At 42.0% G+C, this 14297-nt stretch overlaps 1 protein-coding gene across 16 annotated transcripts in view; it reads right to left on the minus strand.

Annotated features, from left to right (window-relative positions):
* Positions 1 to 3101: 3101 nt before the first annotated feature.
* CHLSN (cholesin) overlaps positions 3102 to 14297 on the minus strand; it is a 129007-nt gene continuing 117811 nt past the window's right edge. For all 16 annotated transcript variants that reach the window (XM_074598743.1, XM_074598751.1, XM_074598742.1 and 13 more), the window contains 2 exons: positions 7935 to 8016; positions 3102 to 3550 (listed from right to left, as the gene is read on the minus strand). In XM_074598743.1, coding sequence (XP_074454844.1) covers positions 3368 to 3550; positions 7935 to 8016 — 265 coding nt within the window. In that variant the 3' untranslated portion in view covers positions 3102 to 3367. The remainder of the gene's footprint in view (positions 3551 to 7934; positions 8017 to 14297) is intronic.

Genomic DNA, 14297 nt, shown 5'->3' on the forward strand with positions numbered 1-14297 from the left:
TTTAACATTCATTATTTTGCCTTACTCTGTGGCAAACGTAAAAAATAAAAAAAAATACCCCCAAACGAATAAAGCACGCTCCAACCAAAGCAGCGCATTTCTAAGCTATTTGAAATGACGGGAGATGAGTCAAGAGTCACCTTGCTTTAAAATCAACAGAACCAGGGCACAGCTATTCTCCAGTGAGGGGAAAGGAGGAAATAAACTACACGTTCCACAGCTACAATACACCCTTTGGAAACACGAGCAGAGGATTCATTTACCCGGTGATTTTACAGTGGTGATAACAAACGAAAATTGCGGGCGGACAGTGGAGAACCCAGCAGATATTCGCAGCAAGGATCAGCCAGATCGAAGGGAACTTTCTACATTGTCAAATTTTGAGTAATTAGTACTTCCATTAGAGGCACAGTTCCAGCTTGAAGCAATTTTGAGCAATTAGTGTTCCTTTATTTTGGCTAGAAGTCCTGACTTCAGCATTCTCTGAGGATACGAATTCCTCTAGCCAGAGCTACACAACAGAGATTAACTCAACTAGAAGACAATTAGAGCAGGCAGATGAAGCTGTAATTTGTGAGTCTGTACACGCTGGTACTTCGAGCCTCGGATGCCGTCTCCACGAACCCAGCAGAATGGTTTAAAGGGAAGCACAGACACCACCCTGTTCTATCTCTATCTGTGACTGCCTCAGCTACGAGCCACGTCGAGATTTGAAAATTCTCCACGACCAAACGTCAAAACAAAGTGAATGACGCGCCAGATTACATCTTCCTCTACAGCTCTGACCAGCGACCGCAATTCAATAACTGATTATACACTTAATAACTTAAAATCATTTAAAATACACGACGGAGGAAACCTTGCTACGCTTAGTCACCCCGCAAAGTACATCCCTAGATGAAAACGCCAAGCTGAGCAGCAGCTGCCCGGTGGCCAGCAGATGGACAAGACAGAATTTGATTGCCAGAGATGTTACTGCATTTGCACGCCGTGCTGGGTAAGCTGGCTGGGTCCTCACGCTCTTGCCTTTAAAATGGGCCTAGCAATACACGTCTCCCAAAAATGTGTTTGTTTTTGCATTTGGTGGGTGTTTCAAAGATGACTTGTTCACCAACCAGTTGAAGATTCTTTCAGGAAAGGGGCAAGTAAAGAAGCGAAATGCAATTAAGTGTCCTTTCCTATCTGCACTACAACAGGACAACACTTACAATATTTCATATTGAGCTCTGAAACCCAAGACACGCACAGCAACAATGCAAAGCAGAAGCTTTACAGGCCTTTTACCCAATCTCCAGACACTGCTGACCATCGAGCACAGCCCACGAGACATGTGGCAGAAGACATCATACTTTGCTTTCTCTGCTGAACGCAACCATAGCAAAAATTACCTTTAGTTTTAAACTTCTGAATTTTCCATAACTGCAGGAAGCGGGGGCCGAAGACCACATCCTCCAGCTGGTGATGGGCAGCGCTGAAGGAAAGCTGGAACGGCAGCGGAGGAGGAGGAGGAGGAGCAGGACCTCGCGCAGGGTCCGTCACTGCCCTGGCCAGGGGCCGCAGCTTTTCTTCTCCAAACGTTAGTGTTGACACGGACTCCAGACTGGCAGGCCTTACGTGCCTTTAATATGAATCGATATAAAAAGAAATATGACATTCTTGATCTACAAAGCCTCTCTTCTCACAGATTTGTCAACATTTGCAGGCGGTCAGAACCAAGGTCCAAGAAAGGCAAATCTTGCCAAATCTGTCAAAATCGGTAAAGGTTCACATTTTTTTGCCTGGACCTTACCTTTACAATCCTTTTCATAAGTCTCTTCCAAACCATGGTTGCAATCTGCTTGTGCTTCTAAGCTAGAAGGTATATTAAGTGCACAGCGAGGGCCTACATTTTTGTGCGGTAAAGAAACCAAAAGTGGTAATTTTCAAATAACTAAGAGAGAACACAAAGTCTTCTTTGACTCCTAAAAGGCAATCATAAATTCACACAGGCACTTTGAAAACTTCATCCCTGAGAAATTCCTTTTTTTTTCCCTGATGGAAAGAAAAAAAGTCTCAGCTCCTGCTTGGAGCGACCGTGGTTTTCCGCAGACATAAAATGTAAGATCCAATGATCTTCCACTAGTTCACTTAATGTCAGCACCGCTTCTTTGCATGGAGCATGCTGCTCTCCAGTCTTTTTGGGCTGAAAACACCGTCTTCAAGAAGTCAGAAAGCCTAAGCTATTTGTTACTAGTAATATATTTCATATTTCCGAAGATCTGTAGTAATCCATGTCGGTGAAGGCTGTCAAATCCACCCAAATGCCTCTTATTGAAAAAGCAGGCCTGCATACCCATAGAGCCTCCCCTCCCTCACCCCTCCGAATTAATGCCATAATGCCCAAAGACAGCCACTCTTCTAGAACACCACGCATTTCGTATAGCGCTTTTTAATAAAGTATGAACAATGTTTGCAGAAACATTAAAGAATCGGGTCAAGAACACTGTCTAAATGCAAGTGTTATTAAATAAGTCAATCATCCAACTTCTGAGTAATTAATGTCCTTGGTTTTTACTCGAAAGCCTCATTTCCAGCACATTTATAGGAGACAAATGGCCCACGTCAAAGCGCATGAACACAAATTAACTCTTTTGGATGCCAATTACAAGAGAAAGATGAAAAAGCAGCACTGGCAGGCTGGAGAGAAAGCGCCGCAGCACAGCACTTCTCATCGCAGGGAAGTTTAGGTCAAATCAGGTGATTTCGCTACAAATCAAAGGACTTGACCCGTTCCCATCCGGGCATGATCCAAATATCTACACAACTGCCGCGCCGCCTTTGAAAACTTTAAAATATAAAAGGCAAACTGACAAAGCTGATGGCATCGCCACGTGAAGTGCTAACAAGCAACTGCATTGTAGAGCCCCTGTTCAACGGAGCGACCGCGACGGTTCCCGCACCCCAGCGACCCAGCGGAGCGGGATCTATCGCAGCCGGACTCTGCACTCATTTGAAAAGAGCCTCTGGAAAAGAGCCTCCCAGCCTTTGGTTGGCTCCTTCTTATTAAGAACTGCAAAGCTCCTCTTATTTAACGACAATTACAGGAGGAGATGGAGAAAAACTAACGAGAAAGAGAGGTTTATTTTTCTAAAGACAGGTGGTAAGATTATTTTTAATGGCATGCCTAGGGACCAAATATATCATTCATATTTCATCACCTCAAAACATGATAAATATTTGTGATTGGAAAAAATTGTGGGTACAAAATATGAAAATTTAGTATTAGGTTGCCTATTAGAAAATATGTCTCTACAGCTAATTTATAGTCTCTGCGTACACCATCCTATTCTCCTCTCCACCAGCCAGCCAGCAAGACACAGAAATACTCTCAGGACAGCAGCTGCAGAACTTGTCGTATGCGCTCGCACTTCTCCAGCAGGTTTGGGTCTTCTGCCTCGGAACCATCAAATTCCTTCATAAAAGCTTCGGCTTTCTGCACAGTTATGTCTCGCGCACCGCCTTGAAGCCCTTGCAGATAATCCAGCAAAATGGTGAAATACTTGTCCGGAACCTTTAAAGAAAAAACAAAAAACAACCCTGCCTTATTTTCTTCTCTCTCAATCCCCATTCACAACCACGTTAAACCACCGCCTGAAAGATAATTAGGAGAAGTGCGTGGGCTTGGTGCCTGCCAATGCCCGCCTCCCGGTGGAAGAGTTTGTGCCAAGGTTGGAGCTGCCGGGAGGGATGGACGGTCCGTGGTGGAGGACTGTCATGTGCTGAGATGGGCAAAGCATCCGAGAGGAAATTCTAAGCAGATGTGGAAATGCTGCTCGGCAAACGCAAAGGCTCCCCGAGAGCAAGCTCAGGACTGGGAGGGTTGCCGGGAGAAAAAAAAAAAAAAACAACAAAAAAACCCACTAGCCAAATTTTTCTCTTGGAAACATGTATGCAAACCTTGGTCAATTCCGGGAGAATTGCACGCACATGTCTGAGGAAAGAATTTTGCTGGACGCCCCCACCCAAAATCATTTGTTTGCGAAGACGAGATACCACCCACCATCAAGCACTTTGACGGAATGCTTATACGAAGGAATAGAATTTAATTTGAAAAACAAATTGAATTCAGACATATGGAAATAATTTTTAAATCACGCTGACTAAAACTGATAGGTTCTAGCAACACGTCTAACATTAAAGGCAGTTTAGTCACCTCCAGTTGCGTTACCCCCACTTCGCTCCCTTTCTAATTAGCTACTCATAGGTTAAATTTTAACTTACCTGGTACAACGTACAATTTAAATGATCATTGCATTAAATAATCTTGGCAATAACCTAGCAAAGACTTCTGAATGATTTAGTCAGTATTTCAAACCAACGCATTTTCAAAAGTATTAGGTGAGCAGATCTAGGTTGAAGCGTATCTGAACTTTACGTTGTCTGTCTGCGGACCAGGTTTCAGCCAATAAGAGAATATTTTGGCTGTGAACCAGGAGATGTTAAAATGACCTAATCCTGCAAATATTTTTCTCCATGTTTAACTTCACACATATAACTTTTAAGCGGCATGCTCGACATGAGTCAAGTTAAACACATACGTAAGTATTTAAAGGACGGGAGACTAATTATTCGAGGGCTGTTTCAATCCTGCAAAGTATCAACATTTCAGAGAAGACAGAGCTTCAACAGATACTTAATTTACAACTTATTTCTCCATCGACATTTGGCAGCCTAACTTTGATCACTAAAACTTCTATCACTCCAAAAGAAGAGGAAGAAAGAATATTCCAACACTGCCTTCATCAATCAGGGATATTACAAAGCAATAAATCAAAAGTAAAGTCAGCCTCATCACTTAGGCACTATGGAAAACCTTCTAATTCCTCACACAAACGCTCTTGAGTTAAAGAAACAATACAAATACCAAAAAAATAAATATTAATTTTACAGTGACTAACGCTGAAATGGATGATACATGAACTGTTGCTATAATATATGAATCAACCACATTTAAACACCATGAAAAATGTCTATATTTTTTGAAGCCTTTTTACTCACAGTAAACCGTGATTTTATTTCGGCGCGCAAGTGCTCCTTTAATGCAGATGCTCAGTGCCGGGTTTTTTAAGCTCAGCGACGTTTCTGTGTTTCAAACCTTAGCCAAATTATCTACACAATTTACACCTCTTGTTCTCAGCCCTCGTGGCATAGTCATACCTCACGCTGTGGAATTACAGTTATTATTATATCATTTAAGCAAAGTGCTTGATGGGGCAATTAAAAGCCTCCTCTAAATTTAGAAACACAAAGTGTGCAGACAGACATGTGGCTGCCTGAAGCCTAGAAAACATTTAGCATTTGGTCCTGAGGGTAACGGCTCAAGTGTTCAAAACGACTGTTTTTTTTCTTTAAGACAGCTACGAGGTTTATTTCAGCAAGAGCTCACAATACAGTACCATGTGGGCACGACAACATCGCGTTTCCTCCTAACTTACACATACCATGGAGCCAGAGCAAGGACTGGAACACGGGAAGTGCCAGCAAAAAGTTAATGAAATCCAAATTTTAATTCTTCAAATGCAGTAGCAGAAGAGCTGAAATGGCAGGGACTCTTGGCGAGGCTTCACACGAAGGAACACAATCCTCCTTCTAAGATCAGCTTTTGGGCTGGCTTGAAACTGGATATCAAGATCTCCCACCACGGCGCTGGCAAGTGGAAGTGACGCTTAGGGGATTTTATTATTATTCTTTTGTTAAACTGCTTTGACCTTTTCCTTGTTTCTTTTTCCCCCTCACACGCTAACCTCGCCTCCGTTCTAACGGGCTAACGTGCGCCGCAGCTGACTAACATGGCAATATATCCCAAGGTGAAATAACGACCGTCGTCGGGAAAAGGGGGGAACCACTGCAGAATAGTGGCAGGAAAAGAGCAGTTAGCGCTTTTAAACTACACTGCGTAACTCTAGAGTGTTCAGGCTTTTTAGACTTGCAGATGCCCGCCTATTCTGCAAAGCAAATACAGCTCTCGGCACAGAGAACCTGAGCCGAGCGGTGCCAGGCTGGATTTCTCAGCTCCTTCCGAGGGAGCCTGAGGAACCCCCCAAGGCCCCGCAGCCCAGGAGCTGGACACAGCCCAGAGAGTCACCTGCTAAAAACGCTGCGCCAGATGACAAAGATCAACAAACGATCTAGTGTTTATTTTATAGCGGATCCTGAAGACGTATATACACGGTAGGCACACAGCCTTGGCTTGGAAGCTGTCAGCCAACCACCAGATGGTTCTTAAAGGGACTTACAAAAACCCCTTATGTTGCAAAGAACTTTAAAACCTCAACTTCTTTCTTACAGAAAAAGGCCTATCAGTACAGGAAACCCAATCCGCCCCTTTGCACGGCTTTGCAGTAGGCATCCGAGTGACACCAGGAGATCAAAGATGTGGCTTAGGAAGGGAAGAACCTCATGTCTCCTTTTGTATTTCAGTCATGCTTGGATATCCAACAGATTTTACTCTGTAATGGGCAGGAAGTTGGATTTGGGTATAAAAAATATTCAAAAGAAGCTGGTCTGCCCTGCCTACAGCCCTGATGAAGAAAGAGGCTTCATCATATGCTTAATTATAAGCACTTGAGCAGTTCTACTGACTTCACTGAATCTAGATGCAGATGTTAATCATTATCTAAAGCTCACATTCAATGCATCTCTGATTATAAAACTACAAAATGCGTGAGTTAAAATAAATCATAGCACTTTCATCAGATTAAAAAAAAAAGTAGACGGGAAGTTTCATTTCAGCGTCGAGAAATAAGGAGTTAAGCTGTGTTTTGATACATAAGCCAAATGCTACTTATAGTTAATTATTTCCCGGTATATTTCAACACAGAACCCAAAGTCAACAGGTAACAAAGTAAAAATATCATTCTGCCTGTAAAACAATTTCTAGGTAGCTCTAAAGAGCATATATTGATTTGGAAAAGTTGATAAAGGCTTTTAAAGGAGAAACTCAGAAACAGAAGACAGTGCAAATAACCTGGATACCTACAATCAGATCCTGCAACCAAGGTTTTTAAAGCATTACGCTGTGCGAGCGTTTTTGCCTTCAGGAAACTCTTGCTTTTAACTATCTGGTTCTCTAAAAGTATTTTTAATCCTAAAGGTAATGCCCTATGTCAGGTGACTGGCGTAAGAGCTGCTGAGTAATTTGGGTCAGAAAGATCGGTATGCTTAAATGTTTGAGCGCACACAAAATATCAGCAAAAACTAACTGAATGTCAACTAAATGAATCAATAAAGAAGGCGCTGGGCAAACGGCTCCATGTTTGCTCTGTTACACAACAAAACCGATGCCCTGAAACCCCCGCTCGACACCACGCCGGGCAGACGCTTCTTGGAAATTCAGTCTATGTTGGTTTTTAAGTTCTGAAATGAATGGATTTCAGGAAGGATGGAAGCCTAGCTTCTGGTTATGCTTTACGCTTTTTACAATCAACATCAGGTTTCACTTATATTTTAATGAGAAAGCTATTTTAACATCTTGGCAATACGGCTGTGCATCTTCCAAGGAGCCAGAGATATCTGAAGCAATATGAGAATCGTGGTTTACAGTATTGGGTGCCACGTTCAGAAATTCAAATTAAGGCTATGACTCAAATTCTCAGTAATCTCCAGATTTATATAAAACATGAATCTGCCCTATTTATGCTTGACATATGTCAAGTATAAAAATCTAGCATGCGCAGGAGAATGACCACCAACAAAATAAGAAGATGAATTACAAGCAATTAAAATGATGCAGCATCTTGGTTAAAAACAAAATAATTGATTTATAAATTCTTAAAAACTGACTGGAAAGCTGCGGGGCTAGTAGCAGCAACTTTTGGTTAATAAAGAATAGCTACGACTAATGTATAAAACTTTATACCATATTTGTTCTGAGAAAAAGCAGCGTTAATACAAACCTTCTCCTTATCATACATGTGCAGGAGAAGCCAGGTTTGTCTTGTCTTCTGAAACTTCCATTCTTCTGGGGTTTCAGACCAGCTGTAGTAGATTTAAAAAGAAAAAAAAAATGCTAAAATGAAATACTGTGTGATCAAAACACTCACTATTCATAAAATATTTCCCACGATGACCCCGAGTTCCACGACACCGTACGAAAGGGACGCTAGCCCACACGTTGTCCAAGTGGCACAAAAGAGCCCAGGGGCCGGCGACTTGGCTGACCCGCGACAACCGAGCGACCAAATCCTTCGCCCAGCTGCAGGGCCAGCGGTGTAGCTGGGAGGTGGAGCGGGGGGAGGAATCACATTTGGGTTTCAGAAAGGTGATATTTCACAATAAACTAAAATTCCTATGAAATTAAGCGGCCTCTGGAGCACAGGAAGGAGCGACTGGTTCTAGAACGGTCACCTCTGCAGCGGCCGAAGCCCATCACGGGTGAACTCCGGGCTGTCCAGAGCAGAGAAAATTCATCTTTCAGGAGCATATGTTTTAAGGCTCGGATTTGCCTAAAGGTGTGACTTAAATCTTGACGTTTACAGGATAGAAAAATGCTTTTTATGTCTCGCTCTCCCCAGGAATTCAGATTCCAATATTCAGCTCCAAACTTCAGGCGGCTTCAATACCGTTGGAAGTGAGCGGGGAGAACAAACGATTAACATCTGCAAGTGTTCTCTGACTGTTTAGCAAACACATTTTAAATACGCAAAATTTTAGCTGAGTTAAAACGGCACATTTACGTACATCTTGAACACAATTTTAAAGCTGGTATATCCTGTTGATGATAGATGAAGACAGAGATTTATTTCTGTAAACAAACGAGAAAACTAGCAAATCTCACTATAAAATTAAGACTTCTTTTTAAAAATGTGCTTGAAAATTAGCATCTTAACGCGGACAAAATCTGTCAGTACACTGAAATATCATTTAAAGATCCAGAAGAAAATATAAAAGGAGAAAAAAAAAACAGAAAATTTTACAGTTATTTGATTTTTCTCGAAAGAAAAACAAGTCTCCAGAGGGTAGCACGCAGGATGGCCTTCATGTTCCGGCTTGTTTTACGCAGCAACAGAGAGCACAGAAATCCAGTGAAAAGCCAGCTGGGTGTGAGAATTAGAATTGTTTGAATACTGTCAAGTCTAATAAAGCAAAAGAGCCTTCATAGTCGGTGAATGCTGCACCAGCAAATCCGTCGTTCAGTCAATTCAATGGAAGAGAAGAAAACCAAAGGCACAAATTTGTACAGAAGGCTTTCATGGAAGTCTCTGCGGAAAACCCAAAAGAAAATCAATATTGTCTTGACTTTTAAATTCAGCATAAAGAAAAAGCAGCAGCCACTCATTAGGGTTATCACTAGCTAAACTCAATAAAATATCTGTAAGCAATCTATAAGGTAAAAATCAGACAAATAGCGGTAAACCAGGAAGGACGGACAAAACACTAATAACCACAATATATCTTATTTCACATGCTCAAATTAAATCCACAAACGAACTGATCTAGAGGTCTCTTTTGGGACGTTGCAAATAAATAGGCAAAAGTTTGCAAAACTAATATTGCACAAAAGCAGGAGGCCAAAAGCTGACTGCTAAAAGTTACAGAATCTAATAAAAAAATATTATTAGGGAGAACCCATCCTTCTCCCATCACCACCAACCCAGAAACCAAAGTAATTGCAAAATACGGGTCACTCAGCCCTTGGTGTCACTTGCGGTGTCACTTGCCTTCCCAGCACGGTGCCCAACTGGGCAACGACGACTGTCAAAATCCCACCAAATGTAACGCACGGAGCCGACAGAGCGTGACGTGAAAAGGGCTTTTCTTGCGGGACAAGTGACTTGCTCCTTTGTACCCAATTCCTGTGTTTGCCAGGCAAACGCAGTCGCTCCTAATGAGAAACTGGAACTTCTGCAGGAAGTGACTTCACTCCTAGAAGTCCTTCAAAAAAAATAGACATCAATGATGGTGCTTGCCGTCGAGAGGAACCCTTTCTTTTACGAGGTTCATCCCTCTGAACATGGAAGATGTTGTAAGAAACACTCGCTATTTGCACAGCACGAAGAAGGAGGTAAGTTTAAAATTCTTTTTTACGTTAAATAAGCCTGGAAACAGTTTACACTGTAATCTTTGCAAGGTGACAAGAACAAGCTGAGTGACAGATCTGTGACCGCATCCTGTGAAAACAGTCCCTCTTCTAATGAAAACCTTCAATACATGTTTTTATTTCTTTAAACTCCACATATTTATACATTCGTGATTTTCACTGGTTAGGCACACCACGTAGTACTCTGAATATTTTATTCTCTGCTAATTTTACGTTTCTATCACTTACGCTACCACCCGAGTACTGTCAGGCATTAACTTGAAAAATACAGCCTGATTTCACTAATCTCCTATAAACCTATAGGATGATAAAATATCTTTATTACCTACTTTATAAACAACTGAGACCAACAAATGAGTGCACTATAAGGTTAATTGCTCTTATTAGCCCATTACCAAAACCATATGCTCTCTTCTACACGTTAAGGCAAGCCACTACGCCCCTGCATCCACGGTCCCACACTGCCCTTCCCTCCAGTGAACTCTCCTGTAGAAACAAACAAAACTTTCAGCTGGTCTTCCTGAAAAGTTTCGCCCTATATACACCATAATAATTCACACAAACAACAAATACTTTAACATAATCAACCGCAGAAAGTACGTTTGTGCCCATTATAGCACCGGAGCCTCGAAAACCGTTTCTTCCGGTTTGCGCTCTGTCCTCTCAGAGTCAAATGCTAAATGAGTATGGTAAAAAAGGAGTATTTTCCTTAATAGGCTATGGGTGCACTCATATTTTCAGAAAATGCTCCCAAATTTTTAGCTGGCACTCTACCCATGGTTGCATCAATTCCTATTTCTCCCCTCCAGGAAAATGGTCCTTGACCCCCATTCCTATCCAACTGTGGGCAACACGCTCATCATAACGGATGCACAATCTTTACGACAGATGACGTGGCAGTTGCTCCCCGTAATCAGACCCCCAACAATTATTAAAATAACAGTTTTCCACTGATTCCTATGACCATGACAGCTTTTTTCCTACTCCTAAGACAGCTTTAAAACCTCCGGAAAGCATCACTCCGTGACAAAGTGAGAGGGGTATCTCCTTTTATCGGAATGACACGACCAGCACATTTTTAGAAACGCTCAACTTCTAAACTACAAAAGTTAAAGCTTTGTAACGCAAGAGAGGTCTCGTTTTGCTGTTTATACGCAGGTAAGCTTCCCTGACATACTACAGCAATAGAAAAGGATCCCTTTCAGTGATTAGATATACAGAGTACGACCAGCTACATTATGGCTTCAAAAAACTTTATAGACAACCACAACCTTTTTCCCTTTTTCACAGTTTGAATTAATTTGGTAGCCCTTAAAAGTATCTATGTCCACATCTAATATAAACTATGGAATTGGATGAAAAAATATACATGTGTAAAACATGTATTTTTCTAGTATGCCCGGGGCTAATTTTCAATATATTGTACAAACACTAATCGCCTTCTTTACACAGTTAATGTTTGAATCTTTCTTACGAGCTCTAGCTCATTGAAAAAACACATTGGTTGACTTTAGTTAAAGAGAGCTTTTATGTTTGTACAAATGACCTTCCTACATGGCTTTGAAATTGCAGATACAGAGGAAACGAATCAAGCGGCGCAGGGAATTCTACAGTTGGGCTTTTGGTTTTTAGCATGAGAGTCTCACGTGAAAAAGCTGCCCGAGATTCTCACTGGTCTATCTCCTAAACGGCTTTTAGTCTCTACATTCAAGTAACCTCACGCAAATCTATTCCCACACCACACGGGAACACGGGCAGCAGAACCAGGCGAAGAGAAGACAACTGGTAGCGCGGGGCAGAGCGCTCCGGGGTGTCCTGGTAGAAAGAGAAGGGAAGGGAAAGTCGTCAAATTGGTTCCAGACACACAGAGAAAAACATTATTGTTACAAATTGGATTCAGGAAGGCAAGACAATGCATCTGCTGAGAGAACTGGCCAGGACAAAACGCTACAACGCTGTCACTGAATAATCTCCACCGTGTAGAAAAGCACTGTGCTGAGAACCTACTGCTTTATTCATTCAACTGACAAGATTATCGGGTAGGAGACAAGTCTTAAAAAAAATGAAGAAGAAATAAAAACATGTGGCTGCCGAGAACCTTCCAGAAGGCAGGAGAGCGCTCCTGCAAGGGCATCTGCACATACTTTTGGGCCATTGACTGTCCAGCCCACCTCGGATACAGCTTCCAGCCTGGATATCTATCCCCGGGAAAGCAGGCTGTCACCAAATCTGGATTTCCCCAGCACACGGCCCAGGCGTAGCATCAGGGAGGAGCACATCATCCCTGAGGACCACATCAGCGTGGAGCCCCCTCTTGCTCTCCTCTGATCTACCCTTACGTCTCACCTTCTCATGCTCCACTGAACCTCCAAGGAGGGACCGAGACACAGATCTGGTGGATTACACCATGTTCAAGGCTACATTGAAAAGATCAGTTGGAAAGGTTAAAAGCAGCATACTGCCAGCTCTACAGAAATTATCACATTCTTCTCGCCCCATTTATCCAGGGCCTTTTCTGTTTTGACACACTGGGTTATTCATCACCCCGAAACCTGCCTTTAAGGATCACCTATGTTCTTCTCACGCCCGGCACGAAGGCTGAACAGAAGTTATGGCACACGACCAAGGCTTGCTGGAATCAAGTTAAGCCCTTTATTCCCCGCGCGCTCTGCGAACACTGCAAAAGGCGTCATTTCGGCACTCACCGCCCTACCCGTAAAACGTGGATAACAGGTGCTTCCTCAATAAAGAACAACCCTACTCTAAAAAAATCCCCTCAAAGGCATTTAAGGCCTTGCTGAAACACTTGGCACTCAAGCGACTCGCTGTAATATTTCACAACGCAATACATACAACAGCAGCGACTTTAAAATACGACGCACTGAGGTTTAAGGCACACTCACTGCTCTTATACGGCTGAATTTGGAAGCTCCGGAGACGGTTATTGGGTCAGTTCCACGGTGGCCGTAATGCTGCTCGCGGCCAAGAGGTGAGCACGGGAACCTCGCCGAGGCTCCCGGCACCGCTGGAAGCAGCGTGGAAGGAGCAGAAATTCAGCATAAACTCGCTCTTGTGGGCAAAGCGCCATTTTACAGATGGAGTTTTTATACATGTATATAAAAAAATATATGGATGTGGATGGAAGTTTAACATATGCCCGATAGTGCACACAGTGAAGTAGGAATAATAATTTTTTTGTCCAGTTATAACACATACAATTATTTAAAGGGAAATGTGAAAGTGTTTATTTTTATTGAGGGCATTCGCAATTTCTTCTGTTTCTCTCAGAAGCATTTAAAACAAATTGACTTTGAAGAAGACAGTTTTTGAATGTCTTTGTCAACACCTGCAGGCCCAGCAAGCCGCCTTGCGGTGCGCTCCAGTGCCTAATGCAAGGTACGAGGAAATCTCATTTCAAGCGCATGTGATGCTGATTTTCCCTCATTTGGAAAAAAATATCCAAAATTTAAATTCTGAATAGATTTTCAAAGATTTGACCGGAATGGTTGTAGTTAAAATCTTAGACACAGTAACCTGCGGCAGGACTCAAGAAACAGACGTAAGAGAGAGTCACAGCCTTTATTTTTAACTGTGTTTTTCCTGCATTATGGATGACTGTTTATCTCCCAACTCCAGTTCCTGGAGAAAGTTAATACATTTAGACTGATATTCTCAAATCCAGTTTGGAAGCTAATTAAATTATGACTCAGATAAAGGTTTTCCTTATTTTCCTGGAAGAGAAGAGACACTAATTGAGCTCCTTTGCCAGAAGAAAACTTTCTAAAATTGTCAACAGATTTTAGAGTCATTGCCACATTTTTGGTTGAAAATCCTGGCACCATTTCTCAATCTGTGGTTTAAAAACAATTTTTAGTATATTCTTCTCTCTGGTTTAGACGCAGCATAATGACTAAAGCCTTGTGAAAAGGCGAGGGGAGGAAGCTTTTTTTCTCTTTTTTTTTTCTCTTTTTTTTTTCTTTAGGAATCACACATGCAGGAAGAAATAAACATGCTTTTTAGTGTCCCATTTTTGTCCTGATGTCCAATATAAGGACAGATTGTATCTGTACAGCAAACTACACAGGTCGCAGAATTTTCTTAGAAAGTATTTATAAAGCAAAAGGAAAGGGCCTTTGTGCCTCAAAGCAAAGCTTTGATTAAATCTACAAAAAATGTTTATCACAGAGTATCTTTTATTATACGTACTTTTATCACTCGC

The sequence above is a fragment of the Larus michahellis genome, chromosome 8 (assembly GCF_964199755.1).
Source record: "Larus michahellis chromosome 8, bLarMic1.1, whole genome shotgun sequence".
NCBI classification, from domain to species: Eukaryota; Metazoa; Chordata; class Aves; order Charadriiformes; family Laridae; genus Larus; species Larus michahellis.